The 27,103-nt window shown below is 43.8% G+C and overlaps 3 protein-coding genes across 5 annotated transcripts in view; 2 read left to right on the forward strand and 1 right to left on the reverse strand.

Moving 5' to 3' along the window:
* The window catches only part of LOC309400166 (uncharacterized protein), a 189,538-nt gene that overhangs the window by 43,290 nt on the left and 119,145 nt on the right, over positions 1-27,103 (forward strand). The window lies entirely within an intron of this gene.
* LOC309400199 (cystatin-like) lies at positions 1,208-16,333 on the forward strand. Of its 2 annotated transcripts, none has more exons than XM_081968594.1 (4): positions 1,208-1,447; positions 13,985-14,186; positions 14,902-15,027; positions 15,941-16,333. In XM_081968594.1, the coding sequence occupies exons 2-4, from the start codon at positions 13,989-13,991 to the stop codon at positions 16,010-16,012; spliced, it is 396 nt and encodes a 131-aa protein (XP_081824720.1). In that variant the 5' UTR covers positions 1,208-1,447; positions 13,985-13,988; the 3' UTR covers positions 16,013-16,333. The 2 variants fall into 2 exon arrangements, with proteins under 2 accessions (XP_081824720.1, XP_081824719.1); XM_081968593.1 differs by lacking the exon at positions 1,208-1,447 and adding an exon at positions 4,222-4,663.
* LOC309400202 (cystatin-like) lies at positions 6,559-10,897 on the reverse strand. 2 transcript variants are annotated; one of them, XM_081968598.1, is made up of 4 exons: positions 10,524-10,897; positions 8,694-8,800; positions 7,880-8,005; positions 6,559-6,950 (listed from the first exon to the last, which is right to left on the reverse strand). In XM_081968598.1, the coding sequence occupies exons 1-4, from the start codon at positions 10,603-10,605 to the stop codon at positions 6,879-6,881; spliced, it is 387 nt and encodes a 128-aa protein (XP_081824724.1). In that variant the 5' UTR covers positions 10,606-10,897; the 3' UTR covers positions 6,559-6,878. The 2 variants fall into 2 exon arrangements, with proteins under 2 accessions (XP_081824724.1, XP_081824723.1); XM_081968597.1 differs by lacking the exon at positions 10,524-10,897 and having other exon boundaries at positions 8,694-9,225.

Here is a 27,103-nt window from a genome sequence, read left to right on the forward strand (position 1 = left end):
CAGATTTGGTCCCCAGGTTGCAAAAAAGAGGTTGAGACTTTGGAAAAAGTGCAGAGAAGAGCAACTGAGATGATCCAAGGCCTGGAGACTAAAACGTATGAGGAACGGTTGCAGGATTTGGGTATGGCTACTCTAGAGAAAAGGAGGACTAGGGGAGGACATGATAACAGAGTTCCAGTATTTGAGGGGCTGCCACAAGGAAGAGGGGGGGTGTTAAATTATTCTCCAGAGCACCAGAGGGCAGGACAGGAAACAATGGTTGGAAACTAATCAAAGAGAGATTCAACCTGGAATTAAGGAGGAACTTCCTAAGAGTGAGAACAATTAACCAGCGGAACTGGGACCAAAAATCTTGGGCCCTTCATCACTGGAGGTTTTAAAGAAGAGACTGGACAGTTTGTCTGAAATGGCACATGGTCTCCTGCTTGAGTAGGGGGCTGGACTAGAAGACCTCCAAAGTCCCTTCCAGCTCAGTTCTGATTGATTTCTTAGCCTGCATAGTCCTGCTTTTCAAGAGTAGCATTTCCTCTTCTCCTTTTCTTTCCCTTCCTGGAACAAACAACCAAACAAACAAACAACCAGAATAGAGCTGGAAGGGAACCTGGAGGTCTTCTAGTCCAACCCCCCTGCTCACTACTGTGAATTAGGATAAGCACTACCATGGATTATTAGATGTCTTACATTGGATTGTTGTAAAATGTAAACCATGCAGAATCAGAGGTGAGTTGATCCTGGTTTGTCCCAGTTCAGCCGAACCGGTAGTGGGGGTAGCAGGAGGCTCCGCCCACCCGTCCGGAGGCGTCTGCCCATGCGCAGAAGCGTTGCCCATGAGCGGGCATGCGAGCACGAGCGAACCGGTAGTGAACTGGCTAGCAACTCACCAGGGTGCAGGATGGTTAGTCTAATCTCAGTTAAGGCAGCAAACGAGGCTGAATGGGGTTAAGGGCTTGGCGTGTTGACTATCTCAAGGTTGGATCAGCAGGTCATATAAACGCAGCTCTTATCTCCCCATTATTGACTTAATACTTCACATTTGGTCCCTGGGCAAATCATGATGGGCAAATAAGAGTCAGATAACAATATGCAAACATTCCCAGGCTTCGCTGCCCTCCCTGGACTATATCTGTCCCCACCGTGCCAGGTTGGTTCAGTGCGACTGTCGGGGTTGACTGCTTGCTCTACTTGTGCCCTTGCCAGTCTCTCTCTCTCTCTCCTCTCTCACCAGCCTAATGGCGCGCTCCCAGCTGCCTTGCCCTCTCTTCCTCCTCTGCTCCCTCCTGCTGCTGCCCTCGCTGCTGTTGGTGGAGGTGGGGGGCCTTCTCCCCCCATGCCCGTCACAAATGAGAGGGTGAAGGAAGCTGCTGCCTTTGCCCTGGAGGAATACAACGAGGGCAGCCAAAACGCCAACTATTTCAAGGAGCTGAGAATTGTGGAGGCAGAGTCCCAGGTATGTGTGTCCCTGACACAATCGGGGTAGGTGGGCAGCCTCAGCGGATCGGTGGGGTCCTTGATAGGCCCCGAGCTTGATTCTTTCCTTGAAGACGTTTCATTACCAAGCTAGATAACGTCATCAATGCCCTGGTTTTGGGAAAGGGCTCTGGAAACGATGGAGGGGATAATGGAGGGTGGGGGCTGGAGGATGTTTAGGGGTAGGGGTTGCAGGGATGGACTCTAATGCAGAGATCTTCAAACTTGGCAACTTTAAGACTTGCGGACTTTAACTCCCGGGATTCTCCAGCCAGCAGGGAGTTGAAGTCCACAAGTCTTAAAGCTGCCAAGTTTCGGGACCTCTGCTCTTGCACGTCCACCACATATAATATAATAAGTCAGTAAAATAAATGGAAGAGAATTGGCTTTATTGTAAAATTCTTGCTCATGGTGACACAATTTGGAGAGGAGAAGATACAAAATGAAGTGTATGTGTAACACCATAAACTTAACACCAGTAGAGATGAAAATTCATTCATTGTTCACACCAGTGTCAACAAAACAAAGTGATGAATCTCTAGAGCCTTTCCAGAGCCTATGAAGAGCAATTGAGAATATGGGGAAACAAGATCGAGGGCTAAATGTTAGGCAATATGTGTAATTTTTCCTTGCAGCCCTAGCTATTCATCGAAACTGAAGGAATCTATCAGTAAATGTTTGTTCCCAGTAATCTGAGATGACCCATGGTTGCCAAATTTTTGAGATAGTTAATATTCTCAAATCGCTAAGGCAGATTTTAGCAGAAGTTGGGTACACTTTAATGAAAATCACAGAAGAAAATGATGTTTTCTCCGATTTCCGTCCATGCAACTTTTTATTTTATTTTACAAAGCTTCCTTTTGAGGAATAGCAATGTGTTTACTCATCCCCCCCCCCATCTGTAAGTAAATAAGAGAGCTAAAAAATATGAGATCTATCTTTCACTTTGGATTCAAAGAGAGAGAAATCTGCTTTTGCAGGAATTGCTGCTTCTGAAGAGCCAAAATTGTGCATTTTTTGGTGCAAAAGTTCACTTTAGCAGCAGCTCGGAGGGACTTCGGTGTGAAAAGAAACAGAAATATACATGTAGTCCTCAAGTTACGACCACAATTGAGCCCAAAATTTGTGTTGCTAAGTGAAACGTGTTGAGTTTGCCCCATGTTAAGACCTTTCTAGCCACCGTTGTTAAGCGAATCATTCAATTTGTTACGTTAGTACCATGGTTATTAAGTTACGTTAGTAAAATGGTTCCCCCATTGAGTTTGCTTGTCAGAAGCAAACTAGGAGCCTGTTGACAAGAGTCCAGATTTTGATCCCATGATCACGGGATGCTGCAAAGATAACTGAAAAATGGTCGTGTCACTATTTTTCAGTTCTGTGTCTTTCAACGGTCACTAAATGAACTGCTGTAAATTGAGGACTACCTGCGTAGGTTTAAATAAATAAGCACATTACAAAATCATTTGCAACTGAATATTTGAATTTAAAGTGCTCAAGTCCCCATTTCTTGCTACTCCACAGATATTCATAGATACAGTACTAAAATCTGTGAAATATGGAGGTGTATGTACCTAACTTAAAACAGCAAAAATTGAAATTAATGCCTTGATTGAAATCATTGAAAGGTTTAGAGTGATTTCCCACAAACTCTTCATGAGGAGACTAAATTAATATCCGGAATAAACCTAGAAGAGAGAGAGAGAGAAGGAAAAGTGGCTTAGATGGAAGGTGGGATAGGATGCAAAACATACATTTACTTTACTTTATAAATGCAAAACTGCCCTAGAGCTTTCTTTCAATACATATATCAAACTTATAAAAATGCATCCGAACTAATTAAGTTGTTAATTTTAAATCCCTCCCTCCAGCTTATCTTCATAGTATAAAGTCTTTTTCTTCTCTTGAATGTCTGTCTCTTTTCTTCCAGAAACTCTCAGCCGTGTTAATATCCATGGGGGGAAAAAGTCCCACAGTTGCTCTGCTAAAAGTTGTAGATGAAGTTGGAGCCCTTCCTCGCACGACAAAATCTTCTTCTCTGAGATGCCTATCGTCTCTTTTTCCCCCTCAAAGGATTCTCAATCTTCTTGGTATCCCTGAAGAAAAAACTTCACGTCTTAAAAATCGTCAACTTACTTGGCGCTCTTTGCTTCTAAAGGCTGCACAAATGTTTTAGAGGAGGCGTCTGTTTTGGAATGGGAATGGAGGATGAGTGGGGAACTGAGAGCAGGAGAAGAAAAGGCGTGAGGGAGGCCAGCTAGCAAGTTGATTTGTCTCCTGCTTCTCTTTCTCCTTCTCCTCCTTCCTCTTCCTCCTCAGCCTCCTCCCTTCTTTCTCCCTTCTCCAACTTCCCTATCCAGGCTTCCACCTCCTCCTTCATTCTTCCTTCTCCCTCCCCCTCTTTCTCCCTTGTTCTCCAACTTCCCCGCCCAGCCTTCTTCTTCTTCTTCCTCCTCCTCCTCCCCCTCCTCTTCTTTTTCCTTCTTCTTCTCCTCCTCCTCCTCCTCCTCTTTCTTCGTTCTTCCTTCTTTTCCAACTTCCCAATCTAGCCTTCCTCTTCCTTTATCTTTTCTCCAACTTCTCTATCCCTCTTCCTCCTTCCTCCCTTCTTCTCCAACTTCCATATCCAGGCTTCCACCTCCTCCTTCATTCTTCCTTCTCCCTCCTCCTCTTTCTACCTTGTTCTCCAACTTCCCCGCCCAGCCTTCTTCTTCCTCCTCCTCCTCCTCCTCCTCCTCCTCCTCCTCCTCCTCCTCCTCTTTCTTTGTTCTTCCTTCTTTTCCAACTTCCCTATCTAGCCTTCCTCTTCCTTTGTCCCTTCTCCAACTTCTCTATCCCTCCTCCTTCCTTCTTCCTCCCTTCTTCTCCAACTTCCCTATCTATCCTTCCTCCTCCTCTGTCCCTTCTCCAACTTCTCTATCCCTCCTCCTCCTCCCTTCTTTCCTCCTCCTTCTTCCTTCTTCTCCAATTTTCCTCTCCAGCCTCCCAATCTGGGATACCACCATAGTTTCGTGCCTCACATTGTTTAGCTCTTCAAAGGCAGCCAAGGACATGAAGATGGTGCTGCAGGAACCCTACCCAGCCAAGGAAAGATCAGTCCACCTTCGAGACGAGGGATGCCAACTGGGGCCACAACCACAGGCTCTAGCGACCTTATTCAACAATGTTCTTTCCCATCTAGGAAATTACCTAGAGAAAGGTTGCAGTCAAAGGAAGTTCAAAGTCTTTGCCACATATTTTGCCACTGCATTTAGGGGGGTTTGCAGAGAAAATTTGGAATGGTTCAAAGAAAGAACCCACAAATATATTTGGTTTCTTTCCCTGCCAATAGTATGAGAGATTCCTGGTGTCCTATTCGTGCTGATGAAGAATTTTAATTCACCTTTACTTTTTGGGTAGGACTTTGTTATGAAGTAATAGCCTGTAATTCATTTTCCAGTGGTTTTTAAGGCTGATAAGGGCAGAGCGTTTTCCCTTTCCAAACACAACTACTTCAGAAGTATTGCCAGAGGTGCAACTTTAATTACTTTGTGGTTAAGGATCAAAATTAACAAAACAATGATTTATTTTTTTTAAAAGATTGGAAAGTTTGCTTTTGAGGCTTGGCCGGTTTTCTCCTCTCTTCTTTTAAGTTCCAATGTAAATATTGACTATCGCTGAATTATTTGCATGGATTGTTTACCCCATTTTGTAATTATTTGCCCCTTCCTCAACTAAAAAAATATATTGGCTAAGTGGCGTTTATAGGTATAACGAAGGATCAGATTAGAAAGAGGTCCTGCTGGAGAAAATCTATTTGATCCCTAAAAGTTGCCACCATGTTAATGGCAGATTTAAAAAAAACAGGACTTTTAATCTTTCTTTAGCAAGGAAGTAATGTCTTATTGCTAAATTACAATACAATACAATACAATACAATACAATAGTAGAGTTGGAAGGGACCTTGGAGGCCTTCTAGTCCAACCCCCTGCCTAGGCAGGAAACCCTATACCGTTTCAGACAGATGGCTATCCAACATCTTCTTAAAGACTTCCAGTGTTGGGGCATTCACAACTTCTGGAGGCAACTTCTGTTCCACTGATTAATTGTTCTAATTGTCAGGAAATTTCTCCTCCTTTATCAGCTAATTACATTAGCTGATAAAACAACATTGCAATTGCTGGAATTAAATTCACTCCCTTAACATGGCAAATCATTTTTAAAATTTAAATACAACATTTACAAAAAGAGATACTTATGACAAGGACTACTTCTTTTAAAAACTCAAACCAAATCATTTCCTTGTTTCACATATTTTTCTCTTCCACAAAGTTGGGATAGTCATGGGTTAAAAAGGACCACATGATGTCAATGGTCCCACTCAGTCACCTAGCAGAGAAAGACTCCTGGCCATTTGTTTTTGCCAAGAGTACGGAAGCTTAAATGGTTGCAGAAGTAGCAAAGCCAAATCTGAGGTTTTCCCGTGCAAACAACACAAATGACAGTTCCCTTTTCCCTTCCGGCCATCCCCAGCTATCTGCAAATGTCCAATCAGGTGTTTGTATATTGTTTAGGAAACAGGTGGTCGGAACAGAGGAAGGGACCTTGGAGGTCTTCTAGTCCAACCCCCTGCTTAGGCAGGAAAGCCTACACCACTTCAGACAAATGGTTATCCAACATCTTCTTTAAAACTTCCAGTGTTGGAGCATTCACAACTTCTGGAGGCAAGCTGTTCCACTGATTAATTGTTCTAACTGTCAGAAAATTCCTCCTTAGTTCTAAGTTGCTTCTCTCTTTGATTAGTTTCCACCCATTGCTTCTTGTCCTTCCCTCCTATGCTTTGGAGAATAGCTTGACTCCCTCTTCTTTGTGGCAACCCCTGAGATATTGGAAGACTGCTATCCTGTCTCCCCTGGTCCTTCTTTTCATTAAACTAGACATACCCAGTTCCTGCAACCGTTCTTCATATGTTTTAGCCTCCAGGCCCCTAATCCTCTTTGCTGCTCTTCTCTGCACTCCTGTTTTCTTGAAAAAGCCATAGTGTCACCGTGCTGTGGGTGTGAAAATAGGAAGGCTGGATGGGATTTAGAGAAGAAAGGAACACACGCCTGGACATACATGATGATAGCTTTATTAAGAGTAACCGAATTAACAAAATCTTGATTCGTCTTCCCGAAGAGGATAGAAAAGAGGACGGAATTGAGGAGTGAGACAAAGGGACCCCATGTATGTCATGGAACAATTCCAGAAACTCAGAAAAGGTGAATTTGGACTTCAATGAACCATTTCATTCGTGATTTGCAAACGGCCATCCATGGGATCTTGATTGGAAGAAGCCAGGCTGCACCCAAGGGGTTTCTTGGCAGCTGGACCCACGTTCAGAAGGATTTGCCCACGTTGTTCTCGGCCCGTGAGGTCCACCTCAGTCATCCAGATTAGAAACATTGCGTGTTTATCAAGTGCAAGTTATTTCTCACTTTCAAGAGATGAAAGTTGCAGACCAGTGTCTGGAAGGGAACAAAAGAGAAAAACCCAGAGAGTCAGTGCTTAAAGTACGTTTGGGGCATATCAACTCTGTTAAAGTTTTTGGAAACAAATTGAATGTGCTGTCCAATATGCTGTCCGTTCTGACCGAGGCTTCCCCCAAAAAGCACGAGGCAGAGAGAGTCCTGGTCCCGACAAAACCCCTTTTATTAAACGAATGGGAATTCCTCTCCTTCACCGTCAGCCAAGGCCTGGTAAACAGTCTTTCAAAGGAGTATTTATGGCCACAGACCTTATCTAGCTTGGAGAGCTGCCATGTCAATATTTTCCCAAATGAGGGGCTGTGCAAGGAAAGACTCTGGGCACAGAGTCTTTGGGATTCACGGACAGATCTTCACACTCACTGAAACAAACTAACGAACGAATGAATTATTGGACCACAAGGAAGGCTGAGCACCAAAGAATGGAGGCCTTTGAACTCTGGTGCTGGAGAAGAAGACTCCTGCATTGAGTCCCTTGGACTGCAAGGCCACCCAACCGGTCAGTCCTAGAGGAGATCAACCCTGGCTGCTCTTTAGAAGGCCAGATTCTGAAGAGGAAGACTTTGGCCACCTAAGGAGAAGAAGGAGAAGAGCCTCATGCTGGGAAGGATGGAGGGCAAAAGAAGAAGGGGATGGCAGAGAGTGAGGTGGCTGGATGGAGTCACTGAAGCAGTCGGCCTGAGCTTCAATGCACTCCAGGGGATGGTAGAGGACAGGAAGGCCTGGAGGAACGTTGTCCATGGGGTTGCGATGAGTCAGACACAGACGCAACTCCCAACAACAAATGAATAAAAATCATCCATGGTAAGCATTAAAACCTGGTTTAGAGAAGTGGTTGCTAAGCTGAGACGAGGCAGACTTCCTCAATCCAGCTGCAAAAATAGAACCAGCATTTTGGCATCTAAACTCACCTTTTGCTGATCAAGTGGAGGCAGCTTACATTTCTGGATCTCGCTGTATGGCATTGGCCCACTGCTCTTTTCACACACGGTTTCCCCCACTAGCATCATAAGATAGATTATCGTGTCTCCAATCGGCTGGATTTTAAAAATAGGTACCACGAGAATTAGGTAATTACAGCAAAAGTAAGAAGGATACATGCCTACTGAACTGTGCTTAATGTCATCAGTTGCAACCTTGGAAGGATTATATACCCTGTTTTCCCGAAAATAAGACTTCCCCGAAAAAACTGCAACATAGCATCAGCCATGACGCTCACCGCCTCCTGCACCTCAAAACGAATAAGACCTCCCCAAAAATAAGGCCAAGTGCTTATTTCGGGGGTCAAAAGAAAAGAAGACCCTGTCTTGTTTTCGGGAAGCAAGGTAGTTTGAGAGCAAGAAGATCAGTTCAGCAGGAAATATTCTGTTACCAAACAGACAGTTTACAATTTTCAGTTTGCAATTTTTGCAAGACACATTAGAGCAGAGGTCCCCAAACTTGGCAACTTTAAGACTTGTGGACTTCAACTCCCTGCTGGCTGGAGAATCCCGGGAGTTGAAGTCCGTCCCTGCAACCCCTACCCCTAAACCTCCTCCAGCCCCCACCCTCCATTATCCTCTCCATCGTTTCCAGAGCCCTTTCCCAAAACCAGTGCATTGATGACATTATCTAGCTTGGTAATGAAACGTCTTCAAGAAAAGAATCAAGCTCAGGGCCTATCAAGGATCCCACCGACCCACTGAGGCTGCCCACCTACCCCGATTGTGTCAGGGACACACATACCTGGATATCTGCCTTCAGAATTTCCAGGTCCTTGAAATATTTGGCGTTTTTGCTGGCCTCGTTGAATTGCTGCATGGCAATGGCGGCGGGTACCTTCAGCCGGTTATCTGTGGGGTCGATGGATACCAGCAGCACCGAGGGCAGCAGCAGGATGGAGCAGAGGAGGAGGAGAGGGCAAGGCAGCTGGGAGCACGCCATGAGGCTGGTGAGAGAGCAGAGAGAGAGACTGGCAAGGGCACAAGTAGAGCAAGCAGTCAACCCCGACAGTCGCACTGAACCAACCTGGCACGGTGGGCACAGATATAGTCCAGGGAGGGCAGCGAAGCCTGGGAATGTTTGCAGATCGTTATCTGCCTCTTATTTGCCCATCATGATTTGCCCAGAGATCAAATATGAATTATTAAGTCAATAATGGGGAGATTAGAGCTGCGTTCACATGACCAACCCTGAGATAGTCAACACACCCAGCCCTTAACCCCATTCCGCCTCGTTTGCTGCCTTAACTGAGATTAGACTAACCATCCTGCACCCTGGTGAGTTGCTAGCCAGTTCACTACCGGTTCGCTCATGCTCGCCTCCCCACTCATGGGCAACACTTCTGCGCATGGGCAGACGCGTCCGGACGGGTGGGCAGAGCCTTCCGCTGCCCCCACTACCGGTTCGCTGAAGTGGGACGAATCAGGATCAACTCACCTCTGATTCTGCATGGTTTACATTTTACAACAATCCAACGTAACACCTGTAATAATCCATGGTAGTGCTTACATTAATTCACAATAGTGAGCAGGGGGGTTGGACTAGAAAACCTCCAAGTTCCCTTCGAGCTCTATTCTGGTTGTTTGTTTGTTTGGTTGTTCCAGGAAGGGAAAGAAAAGGAGAAGAGGAAAAGCTACTCTTGAAAAGCAGGACTATGCAGGCTAAGAAATCAATCAGAACAGAGCTGGAAGGGACTTTGGAGGTCTTCTAGTCCAGCCCCCTACTCAAGCAGGAGACCATGTGCCATTTCAGACAAACAACTGTCTAATCTCTTCTTTAAAACCTCCAGTGATGGAGCATGAGGTGCCAAGCAGATATTTCAGCCAGCAGGAATAATGTTCACGCTGTGCAGAATAACTTTATTTCCACATCCTATTGGTAGCCAAATTGGTCCCCCTCTGGGGCGCTTTCCCTGCACTAATTCTCCGTAGAGGAATCCGACCATCCCACGCAAAGCCCAAGCCAGCGTAGACGTCGCTGTTCGAATACTGTGGAGATGCTAGAGATTCCAGCACATTCCAAGACTGCTCTCTTTGGAACTTTGCCATGCCAGGAGATGCCAAGGATACGTCGGAGACAGCACCTATGGAAGGTGTTCCACTCTCTCTCCTGCCATACATAAAGGCTCCAGGACTCCCTGCAGTAGAGGAATAGGCATGTCCTAAATAAATCAGTAAAAAGTCAGTAAAACCAATTCAATATCCCCCTTATTGTGGATTTGCTATTAGACGTGGGGTCACTGTGTGTCTTTCTCCAGAGAAGGGGGGGGGACCTTCCTTCATAAAAAGAAGATCCATTTGGGCAGAAAATGGCAGCACCGAGAGCCAGAATGAGTTTCCTACAGCATCTTGAGCCAAGTCATGGCATACATAGAATCCTTTCCAAGTTCCGGGCACAAATCATGGTATTAGGAAAGGCCATTGACAACTTCAAATATTGCGTTAATCAAAATATTTTAACAGCAAATATTGTCCAAGTGACAAATATTGGAATGATAAACATTACCTAAGGCGTACTTAAATTTAAAAGTTCACAATTATTGGTTCAGGCCAAACCCCTGTGATTTCCCCCTACCTGCATCAGGTGTGTGATCCTGCCCGAGGTGAAATTGAAGGCACCATCCTTCAGCAACCTTAGAACTGTGAGGGGGGTACATGTTGCTGGCCCCCAGCAGCCCAGAGCTCAGGAGGAGGGAGCTGTCGGGGGGGGGGGAGTCCTTTTGGTTATCTTCATTTTGGGGGAAACTTCAACTTTGGTTTATCCCTTTGGAGTGAGATTCAAAGGGAGAGCAGATGATGTCATAGAAGTCCTCTGAAATTCATTGTTGGTCCTTAGAGGAATTGATTTCAATTCCCACCATCCCTTGACGAATGTATCTTGTCTTTTTATGCACACTGAGAGCTTATGCATCAGACAGATTCCTTGTGTGTCCAATCCCACTTGGCCAATAAAGAATTCTATTCTGCACCTATTCTATTCTATTCTATTCTATTGCATTGCATTGCATTGCATTCCATTCCATTCCATTCCATTCCATTCCATTCCATTCCATTCCATTCTATTCTATTCTATTCTATTCTATTGCATTCCATTCCATTCCATTCTATTCTATTCTATTCTATTCTATTGCATTCCATTCCATTCCATTCCATTCCATTCCATTCCATTCCTAATCTATTCTATTCCATATTTACTATTTTATTCCTATTCTATTCTACTCTGTTGCATTCCATTCCATTCTATTCTAATTTATATTCTATTCTATTCCATCCTAACCGTATTCTATTCTGTTCCATATTTACTATTCTATTATATTATTATTTCTATTGTATTCTACTCTATTCTTATTTCTGTTCTATTCTATTCTTAATTTCATTCCATTCCATTCTATTCTATTCTCCCCAACCAATGCAAGCAGTGACTATGCTGATCCTATTCTATTCTATTCCATATTTTCTATTCTTAATTCCATTCCATTCCATTCTATTCTATTCTTATTTCTATTCTATTCTATTCTTAATTCCATTCTATTCTATACTTATTTCTATTCTATTCCATTCTGTTCTTAATTCCATTCTATTCTATTCTTATTTCTGTTCTATTCTGTTCTATTCTTAATTCCATTCCATTCCATTCTATTCTTATTTCTATTCTATTCTTAATTCCATTCCATTCCATTCTATTCTTATTTCTATTCTATTCTATTCTTAATTCCATTCTATTCTATTCTTATTTCTATTCTATTCTTAATTCCATTCCATTCCATTCTATTCTTATTTCTATTCTATTCTTAATTCCATTCCATTCTATTCTATTCTTATTTCTATTCTATTCTTAATTCCATTCCATTCTAATCTCTCCTTCAAAGCCTCCAGTAATGGAGCCCTCACAACCTCTGGTTAATTCTTCTTGCTTGGAACTGCAACAGCTGCCAGATGCTGAAGGGGGAAGCAATTTGGTTCTGTTCCAGAGTTCTGGAAACTCTGCCGTTGTGTGATGCGTCTGGCAGACCCAGCTATCTTTTCAGGGCCCAAGTGGGTTTCTGGAGCCTGAAGAATTCTCCGGATGGAAAGAGGATCCAAGAAATTGACCCAAATGCCCTCCAAACTGGTGGCATTTACAAGAGGGTCAGAAAATTGAGGGTTTTTTTTGCCATTGCTTGGTGAGTGACCAGCTGGGAGGTGGAGGGTCTCCATCAGGATCCTTGGTGCTCTCTGAGCTTGCTAGGCTTCTTCAAGACGTTTCATCGCCCAACTAGAGAACATCATCAGTGCCATCCCAAAGGTGCTTTTAGTTCAAGAGGCAACTGGATTTTTTGGTTGGTTTGTTTTTTAAAGACGTTTCCCTTCTCATCCAAGTAGCTTCTTTAGCTCGGACTGGATGGTGGATAAATTACCGATGTTTTATGATTCAGTTATTCTCTTTACAGGGACGTGGTGGCTCAGTGGCTAGGACACTGAGCGATCAGAAAGGTTGCCAGTGTGGCAGTTTGAATCCCTAGCGCCGCGTAACGGAGTGAGCTCCTGTGACTTGTCCCAGTTTCTGGAAACCCAGCAGTTCGAAAGCACGTAAAAAACGCAAGTAGAAAAATAGAGTCCTTCTTTCCATTAAACTAGACATACCCAATTCCTGCAACCGTTCATCGTATGTTTTGCTCTCCAGTCTCCTAATCATCTTGGTTGCTCTTCTCCTTCTTCTCTAGAGTCTCCACATCTTTTTTGTAATGTGGTGTAAAAATCAAGGACAATAGGATGTGGAAAAAAAGATATTCTGCACAGCGAGAACGTTATTCCTGCTGGCTGAAATATCCGCTTGGCACCTCATGCTAATATGTGGGTTTCTCAATTAATCTCAACTAGCTACAGTAATTGGCTCCATCACTTTATTAGCAGGACTTTCCAGCCTAACCACATTTCACTGTATTAATCCACTCCAACCAGACAGCTGTAAACCATGGATTGCAAAGGCAAATGGCTGGGTTCAAACAAACCATGGTCCGGTTTCATGGAAGAGAGGCAGGATTCTGATCTGAAAACCATAAAGAACATACTGAGGTTTAAATGGAAAAATGGGGGTAACACGTTGGCTAAGGCGGCCCAGGTGTACCATTAAAGTAGGACGTAAAGTGAGATTTGGACATTAGGAGTGAACTTACTGGGTCAGGCTGGACAGCCTCTCAGGGGCCCCTTTCCTTCTTGATTTTCTGCAACACCATGGCAGCTGCAGATGAGGTTGGCCTTGGCCAAAACAAGAGCCATTATTATCCTTAGTAAGGCCACACCTGGAATGCTGCATCCAGTTTTGGATCCCTTCCAGCTCTGTTCTGATTGATTTCTTAGCCTGCATAGTCCTGCTTTTCAAGAGTAGCTTTTCCTCTTCTCCTTCTCTTTCCCTTCCTGGAACAAACAAACAAACAAACAAACAACCAGAATAGAGCTGGAAGGGAACTTGGAGGTCTTCTAGTCCAACCTCCCAGCTCACTATTGTGAATTAATGTAAGCACTGCCATGGATTATTAGATGTGTTATGTTGGATTGTTGTAAAATGTAAACCATGCAGAATCAGAGGTGAGTTGATCCTGGTTTGTCCCACTTCAGCCGAACCGGTAGTGGGGGCGGCGGGAGGCTGCCCATGCGCAGAAGTGTTGCCCATGAGCGGGCAGGCGAGCATGAGCGAAGCGGTAGTGAACTGGCTAGCAACTCACCAGGGTGCAGGATGGTTAGTCTAATCTCAGTTAAGGCAGCAAACGAGGCGGAATGGGGTTAAGGGCTGGGTGTGTTGACTATCTCAGGGTTGGTCATGTGAACGCAGCTCTAATCTCCCCATTATTGACTTAATAATTCATATTTGATCTCTGGGCAAATCATGATTGGCAAATAAGAGGCAGATAACGATCTGCAAACATTCCCAGGCTTCGCTGCCCTCCCTGGACTATATCTGTGCCCACCGTGCCAGGTTGGTTCAGTGCGACTGTCGGGGTTGACTGCTTGCTCTACTTGTGCCCTTGCCAGTCTCTCTCTCTGCTCTCTCACCAGCCTCATGGCGTGCTCCCAGCTGCCTTGCCCTCTCCTCCTCCTCTGCTCCATCCTGCTGCTGCCCTCGGTGCTGCTGGTATCCATCGACCCCACAGATAACCGGCTGAAGGTACCCGCCGCCATTGCCATGCAGCAATTCAACGAGGCCAGCAAAAACGCCAAATATTTCAAGGACCTGGAAATTCTGAAGGCAGATATCCAGGTATGTGTGTCCCTGACACAATCGGGGTAGGTGGGCAGCCTCAGTGGGTCGGTGGGATCCTTGATAGGCCCTGAGCTTGATTCTTTTCTTGAAGACGTTTCATTACCAAGCTAGATAATGTCATCAATGCACTGGTTTTGGGAAAGGGCTCTGGAAACGATGGAGAGGATAATGGAGGGTGGGGGCTGGAGGAGGTTTAGGGGTAGGGGTTGCAGGGACGGACTTCAACTCCCGGGATTCTCCAGCCAGCAGGGAGTTGAAGTCCACAAGTCTTAAAGTTGCCAAGTTTGGGGACCTCTGCTCTAATGTGTCTTGCAAAAATTGCAAACTGAAAATTGTAAACTGTCTGTTTGGTAACAGAATATTTCCTGCTGAACTGATCTTCTTGCTCTCAAACTACCTTGCTTCCCGAAAACAAGACAGGGTCTTCTTTTCTTTTGACCCCCGAAATAAGCACTTGGCCTTATTTTTGGGAAGGTCTTATTCTTTTTGAGGTGCAGGAGGCGGCGAGCGTGGTCACCTTGATGGCTGCTGCTGTCTTCCAATATTTTGGGGGAGGGCTTATTATCCGGGGAAGTCTTATTTTCGGGAAAACAGGGTATATAATCCTTCCAAGGTTGCAACTGATGACATTAAGCACAGTTCAGTAGGCACGTATCCTTCTTACTTTTGCTGTAATTACCTAATTCTCGTGGTACCTATTTTTAAAATCCAGCCGATTGGAGACACAATAATCTATCTTATGATGCTAGTGGGGGAAACCGTGTGTGAAAAGAGCAGTGGGCCAATGCCATACAGCGAGATCCAGAAATGTAAGCTGCCTCCACTTGATCAGCAAAAGGTGAGTTTAGATGCCAAAATGCTGGTTCTATTTTTGCAGCTGGATTGAGGAAGTCTGCCTCGTCTCAGCTTAGCAACCACTTCTCTAAACCAGGTTTTAATGCTTACCATGGATGATTTTTATTCATTTGTTGTTGGGAGTTGCGTCTGTGTCTGACTCATCGCAACCCCATGGACAACGTTCCTCCAGGCCTTCCTGTCCTCTACCATCCCCTGGAGTGCATTGAAGCTCAGGCCGACTGCTTCAGTGACTCCATCCAGCCACCTCACTCTCTGCCATCCCCTTCTTCTTTTGCCCTCCATCCTTCCCAGCATGAGGCTCTTCTCCTTCTTCTCCTTAGGTGGCCAAAGTCTTCCTCTTCAGAATCTGGCCTTCTAAAGAGCAGCCAGGGTTGATCTCCTCTAGGACTGACCGGTTGGGTGGCCTTGCAGTCCAAGGGACTCAATGCAGGAGTTTTCTTCTCCAGCACCAGAGTTCAAAGGCCTCCATTCTTTGGCGCTCAGCCTTCCTTGTGGTCCAATAATTCATTCGTTCGTTAGTTTGTTTCAGTGAGTGTGAAGATCTGTCCAAGAATCCCAGAGACTGTGTGCCCAGAGTCTTTCCTTGCACAGCCCCTCATTTGGGAAAATATTGACATGGCCGCTCTCCAAGCTAGATAAGGTCTGTGGCCATAAATCTTCCTTTGAAAGACTGTTTGCCAGGCCTTGGCTGACGGTGAAGGAGAGGAATTCCCATTCGTTCAATAAAAGGGGTTTTGTCGGGACCAGGACTCTCTCTGCCTCGTGCTTTTTTGGGACTCCTGGGTCAGAACGGACAGCATTTTGGACAGCACATTCAATTTGTTTGCAAGAACTTTAACAAAACCTACTTTAAGCACTGACACTCTGGGTTTTTGTCTTTTGTTGCCTTCCAGACACTGGTCTGCAACTTTCATCTCTTGAAAGTGAGAAATAACTTGCACTTGATAAACACGCAATGTTTCTAATCTGGATGACTGAGGTGGACCTCATGGCGCGAGAACAACGTGGGCAACTCCTTCTGAACGTGGGTCCAGCTGCCAAGAAACCTCTTGGATGCAGCCTGGTTTCTTCCAAACAAGATCCCATGGATGGCCATTTGCAAATCACGAATGAAATGGGTTCATTGAAGTCCAAATTCACCTTTTCTGAGTTTCTGGAATTGTTCCATGACATACATGGGGTCCCTTTGTCTCACTCCTCAATTCCGTCCTCTTTTCTATCCTCTTCGGGAAGACGAATCAAGATTTGGTTAATTCGGTTAGTCTTAATAAAGCTATCATCATGTATTTCCAGGCGTGTATTCCTTTCTTCTCTAAATCCCATGGCCTCATCTCTCCTATTCAAGCATCATAAGCTGACAGCCTGACATTAGCAACTGGGGAGGGGAAGATTGGACTCTAAGAAAGAAGGGGGGGGATGGAAGCCCAGCTGAGGCTTGTGAGAATTTCCAGCCAGCCAAGTTAAACTATCGATATGCAGAACTGGGAACCGACCACCTGTTTCCTAAACAATATACAAACACCTGATTGGACATTTGCAGATAACTGGGGATGGCCGGAAGGGAAAAGGGAACTGCCATTTATGTTGTTTGCACGGGAAAACCTCAGATTTGGCTTTGCTACTTCTGCAACCATTTAAGCTTCCGTACTCTTGGCAAAAACAAATGGCCAGGAGTCTTTCTCTGCTAGGTGACTGAGTGGGACCATTGAGATCATGTGGTCCTTTTTAACCCATGACTATCCCAACTTTGTGGAAGAGAAAAATATGTGAAACAAGGAAATGATTTGGTTTGAGTTTTTAAAAGAAGTAGTCCTTTTCATAAGTATCTCTTTTTGTAAATATTGTATTTATATTTTTAAAATGATTTGCCATGTTGAGGGAGTGAATTTAATTCCAGCAATTACAATGTTGTTTTATCAGCTAATGTAATTTAGCAATAAGACATTACTTCCTTGCTAAAGAAAGATTAAAAGTCCTGTTTTTTTAAATCTGCCATTAACATGGGGGCAACTTTTAGCGATCAAATAGATTTTCTCCAGCAGGACCTCTTTCTAATCTGATCCTTTGTTATACCTATAAACGCCACTTAGCCAATATATTTTTTTAGTTGAGGAAGGGCCAAATAATTACAAAACGGGGTAAACAACCCATGCAAATAATTCAGCGATAGTCAATATTTACATTGGAACTTAAAAGAAGAGAGGAGAAAACCGGCCAAGCCTCAAAAGCAAACTTTCCGATCTTTTAAAAATAAATAAATCATTGTTTTGTTAATTTTGATCCTTAACCACAAAGTAATTAAAGTTGCACAACTGGCAATAATTCTGAAGTAGTTGTGTTTGGAAAGGAAAAACGCTCGGTGCCTGCCCTGATCAGCCTTAAAAACCACTGGAAAATGAATTACAGGCTATTGGTACTTCATAACAAAGTCCTACCCAAAAAAATAAAGGTGAATTAAAATTCTTCATCAGCACGAATAGGACACCAGGAACCTCTCATACTATTGGCAGTTCATTTAGTGACTGTTGAAAGACACAGCACTGAAAAATAGTGACACGACCATTTTTCAGTTATCTTTGCAGCATCCCGTGATCATGGGATCAAAATTGGGACGCTTGGCAACAGGCCCATAGTTTGATTCCGAAAAGCAAACTCAATGGGGGAACCATTTTACTAACGTAACTTAATAACCATGGTACTAACGTAACAAATTGAATGATTCGCTTAACAACGGTGGCTAGAAAGGTCTTAACATGGAGCAAACTCAACACGTTTCACTTAGCAACACAAATTTTGGGCTCAATTGTGGTCGTAACGCGAGGACTACATGTTTATTTCTGCTTCTTTTCACACTGAAGTCATTCCGAGCTGCTGCTAAAGTGAAGTTTTGCACAAAAAAAGCACAATTTTGGCTCTTCAGAAGCAGCAATGTCTGCAAAAGCAGATTTCTCTCTCTTTGAATCCAAAGTGGAAGATGGATCTCATATTTTTTTAGCTCTCTTATTTACTTACAGATGGGGGAGGGGGATGAATAAACACATTGCTATTCCTCAAAAGGAAGCTTTGTAAAATAAAATAAAAAGTTGCATGGACGGAAATCGGATAAAACATCATTTTCTTCTGTGATTTTCATTAAAGTGTACCCAACTTCTGCTAAAATTTGCCTTAGCGATTTGAGAACATTAACTATCTCAAAAATTTGGCAACCATGGGTCATCTCAAATGACTGGGAACAAACATTTACTGATATATTCCTTCAGTTTCGATGAATAGCTAGGGCTGCAAGGAAAAATTACACATATTGCCTAACATTTAGCCCTCGATCTTGTTTCACCATATTCTCAATTGCTCTTCATAGGCTCTCTAAAGGCCCTAGAGATTCATCACTTTGTTTTGTTGACACTGGTGTGAACAATGAATGAATTTTCATCTCTACTGGTGTTAAGTTTATGGTGTTACACATACACTTCATTTTGTATCTTCTCCTCTCCAAATTGTGTCACCATGAGCAAGAATTTTACAATAAAGCCAATTCTCTTTCATTTATTTTACTGACTTGTTGAGCTAGGCGGGCTTGATACCTTGGTCACACTACTGTTTTGGGTGTGTGTGTGTGTCTGTGTGTTTTAAAGATCAGGTATAGGACGGAAAGACTACCATCTTAACTGAACTTCTTACCAACTGGACAGGCAAGCCGTTAATGGAGCGAGCTTCGGGACGCTAACCTGAAACAAATATTTTCTAGGCGGGTTGATGCTGGCTACAGGTTGGTGCACAATCTGTTGTTATGACGTATGCCGGCGAAACACAAGACACTAACCTCACAATCGATACCAAAGCTACGAGTGGTGCAAAAGAAGATGCACGCTTGGCATCCCAACACAAGATAGCAAGACCTCCAGGTGGATTAGACCAGGGGTCACCAATCTTTCGGACCTCAGGGACCACTAAATTCATAATTTTAAATCCCAGGGACCACTAATACGATCTGCATAATGACCGGCTGGGTGGGCATGGCAAACTTGATGTTTCTCAAGTGATTCCAAGCCCCCGAAGGCCAGAGAAGGAAGAATGGATGGAAACTGATCCAGGAGAGATTCAACCTGCAAATAAGGAGGAATTTTCTGACGGGGAGAACAATCAACCCATGGAGCAGACGTTGCCTTCGGAAGTTGTGGGAGCTTCATCCCTGGAGGCTGCCCTCAGTCAGAAATGGCGTAGGGTCTCCTGCTTGGGTGGGGGGTTGGACTAGATAACCGACAAGGTCCCTTCCAACTCTGTTATTCTAAAAGACAGAAGTTGTGGGAGTTTCATCCCTGGAGGCCTCCAAGAAGAGACTGGTCTGCCCTCTGTCAGAAATGGTTGGGTTGGACTAGATGACCTGCAAGGTCCCTTCCAACTCCATTAATCTATAAAGGATATTGAGACTCTAGAAAGAGTGCAGAGAAGAGCAACCAGGATGATGAGGGGACTGGAGGCTAAAACATGAAGAACGGTCACAGGAACTGGGCCTGGCTAGTCTTATGAAAGAGAAGGACCAGGGGAGACAGGAGAGCATCTTCTAATATTTCGGGGGCTGCCCGAGAGAGGAAGGGGGTCAGACTGTTCTCCAAAGCCCCTGAAGGCCAGACAAGGAAGAATGGATGGAAACTGATCCAGGAGAGATTCAACCTGCAAATAAGGAGGAATTTTCTGACGGGGAGAACAATCAACCCATGGAGCAGACGTTGCCTTCGGAAGTTGTGGGAGCTTCATCCCTGGAGGCTGCCCTCAGTCAGAAATGGCGTAGGGTCTCCTGCTTGGGTGGGGGGTTGGACTAGATAACCGACAAGGTCCCTTCCAACTCTGTTATTCTAAAAGACAGAAGTTGTGGGAGTTTCATCCCTGGAGGCCTCCAAGAAGAGACTGGACTGCCATCTGTCAGAAATGGTGTAGGGTCTCCTGCTTGGGTGGGGGGGTTGGACTAGATGACCTCCAAGGTCCCTTCCAACTCTCTTAATCTGTAAGAAACCAGATTCTGCCTTTAACCCAACAACTTCCATATTCTACCCTCACTTCTTATCTTGAATTTCCAATGTTTTTTTTCTTTTCATTCATGTTCATTCCACGTGAATCATATACAATTTACTTTCCACCAATGCTTTAATTTTCTAAATCTTAGCTTCTTAGGATTGTAATCAATTTTAAAAATAAAAGTCCCATTTTTTAATTAGATGGAATATACTGGGCTGCTTCTTCCTTTAGCGTGTTGAATAGCACCCTTTAGTGGTTAAAGAGAATAAGGTAAAGGTTCCCCTTGCACATATCTGCTAATCGTTCCAGAGTCCTGACTCTAGGGGGCAGTGCTCATCTCCTTTTCAAAGCCCAAGAGCCAGCGCTGTCCAAAGACGTCTCCATAGTCATGTGGCCAGCATGATTCAATGCCGAAGGCGCACGGAAGGCTGTTCCATTCTCACCAAAGGTGGTTCCTATATTTCTACTTGCATTTTTTACGTAATTTCGAACTGCTAGGTTGGCAGAAGCTGGGACAAGTCACGGGAGCTCACTCCGTTACGCGGCGCTTGGGATTCAAACTGCCAAACTTCCACCTTTCTGATCGACAAGCTCGGTTATAATGTGGAATTGGCTAAGTGGGAAAAACTTTGGATATTTAATCAGAAACTAACAATGGCTGCAGCGTATAAAGAAAATCTTTATAAGATGGTCTGCAGATGGCATCTACCCCAGCACGGCTCTCCAAAATGTTTAAAAATCTGGCCCCAAATTGTTGGAAGTGTAAAAAAACACCAGGCACTTTTTATCATATGTGGTGGACGTGCAATGGGGCAAAAAAAAATAAAATTGGAAAATGATTCAAGCAAATGGTGGGAGAAAACGTTTTGTTCAAACCAGAAATTTTTCTCCTAGGCATAATACCGGAGGGGTTTAAGAAAGCAACACTTTATCTAAATATACATCTACTAACTGCGGCTCGCATAACTTATGCACAATATTGGAAAAAAGAAAATACACCATCAGAGCCAGATATAATCAGAAAAAATTTGGCCTGTGCAGAAGCAGATAGGCTCACTCTTGAACTTAAAAATAAAAGGGGAATCAAAATATTCTGAAGTCTGGAACAGATTTTATGATTGGTATAAGACAAGGTGACAAGGCTGGAACAAACTGTAAATCCTGTGATTGGACAGAAGGATAGATAATGCACTAAGTAGGCTAATAGTTAATGGTTGAGACTAATTGCGTATAATGTGAATGTATGGTTTTCCCCACTTCCACAGTCAGATAGTATCTCATTTATTTATTTATTTATTTATTTATTTATTTATTTATTATTCGTATTTATAGACCGCCCCTTCTCCCGAAAGGGACTCAGGGCGGTGTACAGTCACTAAAATGCGTTATAAAATACATATATAAAACAGTTAAATAATTAAATACGCCTTCAACCACCTGGATTTAGGGAATCCCAGCAAAGGTAAGAAGGATACATGCCTACTGAACGGTGCTTAATGTCATCAGTTGCAACCTTGGAAGGATTATATACCCTGTTTTCCTGAAAATAAGACTTCGCTGGATAATAAGCCCTCACCAAAAATACTGCAACATAGCAGCAGCCATGAGGTGACCACGCTCGCCGCCTCCTGCACCTCAAAAAGAATAAGACCTCCCCCAAAAATAAGGCCAAGTGCTTATTTCGGGGGGTCAAAAGAAAAGAAGACCCTGTCTTTTTTTCGGGGAAGTAAGGTAGTTTGAGAGCAAGAAGATCTCTTTGGTAACAGAAATATTCTGTTACCAAACAGACAGTTTACAATTTTCTCAAGACACTTTAGAGCAGAGGTCCCCAAACTTGGCAACTTTAAGACTTGTGGACTTCAACTCCCTGCTGGCTGGAGAATCCCGGGAGTTGAAGTCCGTCCCTGCAACCCCTACCCCTAAACCTCCTCCAGCCCCCACCCTCCATTATCCTCTCCATCGTTTCCAGAGCCCTTTCCCAAAACCAGTGCATTGATGACGTTATCTAGCTTGGTAATGTAACGTCTTCAAGAAAAGAATCAAGCTCGGGAACTATCAAGGACCCCACCGACCCACTGAGGCTGCCCACCTACCCCGATTGTGTCAGGGACACACATACCTGGGACTCTGCCTTCACAATTTTCAGCTCCTTGAAATAGTTGGGGTTTTGGCTGCCCTCGTTGTATTCCTCCAGGGCAAAGGCGGCGGCTTCCTTCACCCCCTCATTTGTGACAGGCATGGGGGGAGAAGGCCCCCCACCTCCACCAGCAGCAGCGAGGGCAGCAGCAGGAGGGAGCAGAGGAGGAGGAGAGGGCAAGGAAGCTGGGAGCGCACCATGAGGCTGGTGAGAGAGCAGAGAGAGAGACTGGCAAGGGCACAAGTAGAGCAAGCAGTCAACCCCGACAGTCGCACTGAACCAACCTGGCACGGTGGGCACAGATATAGTCCAGGGAGGGCGGCGAAGCCTGGGAACGTTTGCATATTGTTATCTGACTCTTATTTCCCCATCATGATTTGCCCAGGGACCAAATGTGAATTATTAAGTCAATAATGGGGAGATAAGAGCTGCATTCATATGACCTGCTGATCCAACTCTGATATCGCCAACCCACCCAGCGCTTAACCCCATTCCGCCTCTTTTGCTGCCTTAACTGAGATTAGACTAACCATCCTACACCCTGGTGAGTTGCTAGCCAGTTCACTACCAGTTCGCTCGTGCTCGCCTGCCCGCTCATGGGCAACGCTTCTGCGCATGGGCAGCCTCCTGCAACCCCCACTACCGGTTTGGCTGAACTGGGACGAATCAGGATCAACTCACTCTGATTCTGCATGGTTTACATTTTACAACAATCCAACGTAACACATCTAATAATCCATGGTAGTGCTTATCCTAATTCACAGTAGTGAGCGGGGGGGGGGGGTTGGACTAGAAGACCTCCAAGTTCCCTTCCAGCTCTATTCTGGTTGGTTGTTTGTTTGTTCCAGGAAGGGAAAGAAAAGGAGAAGAGGAAAACCTACTCTTGAAAAGCAGGACTATGCAGGCTAAGAAATCAATCGGAACAGAGCTGGAAGGGACTTTGGAGGTCTTCTAGTCCAGCCCCCTACTCAAGCAGGAGACCATGTACCATTTCAGACAAAGGATTGTCCAATCTCTTCTTTAAAACCTCCAGTGATGAAGCGCCCAAGATTTTTGGTGCCAAGCTGTTCCAGAATAGCTAGATAATAACTAGAATTGGATAGGATTAGAATAGAATAGAATAGAATAGAATAGAATAGAATAGAATAGAATAGAATAGAAATTAGAATAGAATGGAATGGAATGGAATAGGAATAGGCATAAAATAGTAAATATGGAATGGAATAGAACAGAAATAATAATTGAATAGAATAGAATGGAATGGAATTAAGAATAGAATAGAACAGAAATAATAATAGAGTAGAATAGAATAGACATAATAATAGAATAGAATGGAATGGAATGGAATTAAGAATAGAATAGAAATAATAATTGAATAGAATAGTAAAAATGGAACAGATTAGAATATGATAGGATTAGAATAGGATAGAATAGAATAGAAATTAGAATGGAATGGAATGGAACAGAATAGAATAGGAATAAAATAATAAATATGGAATAGAATAGATTAGGAATGGAATAGAATGGAATAGAATAGAATAGAATAGAACAGAACAGAACAGAACAGAACAGAACAGAACAGAACAGAATAGGAGAAGCATAGAATAGGAGCAGAATAGAATTCTTTATTGGCCAAGTGGGATTGGACACACAAGGAATCTGTCTGATGCATAAGCTCTCAGTGTGCATAAAAAGACAAGATACATTCGTCAAGGGATGGTGGGAATTGAAATCAATTCCTCTAAAGACGAACAATGAATTTCAGAGGACTTCTATGACATCATCTGCTCTCCCTTTGAATCTCACTCCAAAGGGATAAACCAAAGTTGAAGTTTCCCCCAAAATGAAGATAAGCAAAAGCACTCCCCCCCCCCACCGACAGCTCTCTCCTCCTGAGCTTTGGGCTGCTGGGGGCCAGCAACATGTACCCCCCTCACAGTTCTAAGGTTGCTGAAGGATGGTGCCTTCAATTTCACCTCGGGCAGGATCACACACCTGATGCAGGTAGGGGGAAATCACAGGGGTTTGGCCTGAACCAATAATTGTGAACTTTTAAATTTAAGTACGCCTTAGGTAATGTTTATCATTCCAATATTTCTCACTTGGACAATATTTGATGTTAAAATATGTTGATTAACGCAATATTTGAAGTTGTCAATGGCCTTTTCCACTTCTGTAATTTGTGCCTGAAACTTGGCAAGGATTGTAAGACTCCTCCAATTTCCCATCAATCATGGTCATAAAGCAGGTCAGGTGGGGGTAAATCATAGCAAGCGCCCTGTACTTACTATTAGATACTTCTTAGGCAATATTTATCATTCCAGTGTGTTATTCGGGCAATATTGGATGATAAAATACCTTGATAACAATATTTGAAGTTGCCAATGGCTCTTTTCTTTCCTAATACTGTGATTCGTGCCCGGAACTTGGAAAGGATTCTATGTATGCCATGACTTGGCTCAAGATGCTGTAGGAAACTCATTCTGGCTCTCGGTGCTGCCATTTTCTGCCAAAATGACGCACAAAATGGATCTTCTTTTTATGAAGGAAGGTCTCCCCCCCACCTCTCTGGAGAAAGACCCCAGCTCTAATAGTAAATCCACAATAAGGGGGATATTGAATTGGTTTTACTGACTTTTTACTGATTTATTTAGGACATGCCTATTCCTCTACTGCAGGGAGTCCTGGAGCCTTTATGTTGGCAGGAGAGAGAGTGGAACACCTTCCATAGGTGCTGTCTCCGATGTATCCTTGGCATCTCCTGGCATGGCAAAGTCCCAAAGAGAGGAGTCTTGGAACGTGCTGGAATGTCTAGCATCTCCACAGTATTGGAAGAGCGACGTCTACGCTGGCTTGGGCATGTTGTGAGAATGGCCGATGGTCGGATTCCTCTACGGAGAATTAGTGCAGGGAAAGCGCCCCAGAGGGGGACCACAGCTGCCTTACTGGGATATCTGCAAGAGGGATCTAAAGGCCTTGGGAATGGACATGAAGAGCTGGGAAACTTTGACCTCTGATAGTTCAGCTTGGAGGCTAAAGACACAGCATGGCCTTCTCCAATTCGGAGAGATGCTTGCCGAGGCAAGGAGGCCGTCCCGGAACCAACGAAATCTGGGCGCTGGGCAGGGGACAGAATGCATCTGCCCTCCGTGCGGAAGGGATCGCCACTCCCCAATTGGGCTTCTTAGCCACACCAGATGCTGCGTTAAGACCTCTTTCCAGAGCACGATCCCATCGTCCTTTGAGACGGAAAGAGGCCAATATGCCTATTTCACAAGTGTTAACCCAGAAGTGGCACCATCCACCCAATTCACCAGGGATGTTTTCAGGAACTCAGATCCTCCTTCTTCCATCACAGGCTGTTTCACATTTCATGGTTTCATGTTCCACCGGCTATTTCACGTTTAATCAAAGCTTCCTAATACCACCACCCCACACACACCATTTTGGCGATGGGGGACAAGATTGTTGTCCCCAATTCGGGTCTGAGCCTGGTGCCGAAGCCAATGATGGACGCCAGAGACGAGGTGCAGGTTTTCTGATTGCTTTTTATGGGAGAACTCCAAGGAAAAGTCTTCCTGGTCAATAAGGCCAAGAACCCAGAACAAAGGATTAAGTGAGCTTTATACATTTTCACTAAAGGAGAAGGTGGGTGAAGGTGAGATAACAAGAAATAACATCTAGTAAACATTTTAGTAACAATTCTACAATTTGCTCCATTGGTCCATAGCTGTTCCATTCCTAAACCTTGGCTAATGAATGCCCCAGGAGTTATCTAATAGAAATTTCATTTGCTGCAGGCTTTCTCTATTTTAGCTCTGCAAGTTGTCTAATTCTTGTTACTTTTCTCAACTTTCTAACTACCCATAATTGCTGCAAGCTTTACACATGCATATTTCCTGTTGATAAGCATTCTTTTTTTTTAAATTGTTTTAATTAGACGAATAACACACACACAAAACACTCTTCAATACAACTGCCAGCTAGCATGTCAATTGGTTACATTTGAGTTCTGTGCATTACTACAATCATTTTTTATACTTCATTCACATTAAATTGTGCGTTTTAAATCAAAGACGATACCCACATTCTCCTTTAGCTACATTTGTTTGAAAGTACTTTTATCAAAAATCATTTGTATTTATATTATTCAATGGAGAAACATTTTAACACCGACAGCAATCTATAAGAGCTACCACATTCTGTTTATTTATCGCCTAGGATTCCTATTTCTTTCCTCCATCCACCTATACCATTTATCCCATATCTGATAGAATTCTGATTCTTCTTTTCCCTGGATTTCTTTAGTTAGTTTGTCCATTTCGGCACAGTCCATCACCTTTGTTATTATTTCCTCTTCACTTGGGGTTAGCTTGTTTTTCCATTTCTGGGCATAGGCAATCCTTGCCGCCGTTATTATATGCAATATTAAGTACTGGATTTCTTTTTTGTATTTTGTAGGGAGTAATCCTAATAAGAAAATTTCCAGTTTCCAATCTATTTTAAATCCCGTTATTGCCTCCAGCCACTTTTGGATCTTTTTCCAAAACTTTTTAGCCTCCTCACAGGTCCGCCATAGATGATAGTATGTTCCATGTATTGATTCGCATTTCCAACATTTTGGGGATGTATTTGCCGATATTTTGGCATTCTTTGTTCTTGGCAGACAGACCCTTCCCCAATTACAGTCTTCCTGATTTACTTTCAAGTGTGTGCCATGATCTTGCTTTATTTTAGCAGCCAGCCCATCAATAATATCAGGCAATAATATCTACAGGGACTTTGCCAGAATAGAGCTGGAAGGGAACTTGGAGGTCTTCTAGTCCAACCCCCCTGCTCACTACTGTGAATTAGTGTAAGCACTGCCATGGACTATTAGATGTGTTACGTTGGATTGTTGTAAAAT

Source organism: Natrix helvetica, assembly GCF_964273705.1.
Source record: "Natrix helvetica genome assembly, chromosome: 16".
Taxonomy (NCBI): Eukaryota; Metazoa; Chordata; class Lepidosauria; order Squamata; family Natricidae; genus Natrix; species Natrix helvetica.

Coding starts and splice junctions, on each gene's coding strand:
- LOC309400199 (XM_081968593.1), top strand. CDS start 4,581: ATGCCAACTGGGGCCACAACCACAGGCTCTAGCGACCTTATTCAACAA. Junction 14,187..14,901: donor TTCTGAAGGCAGATATCCAG/GTATGTGTGTCC, acceptor TTTAAAATCCAG/CCGATTGGAGACACAATAAT. Junction 15,028..15,940: donor CTCCACTTGATCAGCAAAAG/GTGAGTTTAGAT, acceptor GTTGCCTTCCAG/ACACTGGTCTGCAACTTTCA.
- LOC309400202 (XM_081968597.1), bottom strand. CDS start 8,891: ATGGCGTGCTCCCAGCTGCCTTGCCCTCTCCTCCTCCTCTGCTCCATC. Junction 8,006..8,693: donor TTCTGAAGGCAGATATCCAG/GTATGTGTGTCC, acceptor TTTAAAATCCAG/CCGATTGGAGACACGATAAT. Junction 6,951..7,879: donor CTCCACTTGATCAGCAAAAG/GTGAGTTTAGAT, acceptor GTTCCCTTCCAG/ACACTGGTCTGCAACTTTCA.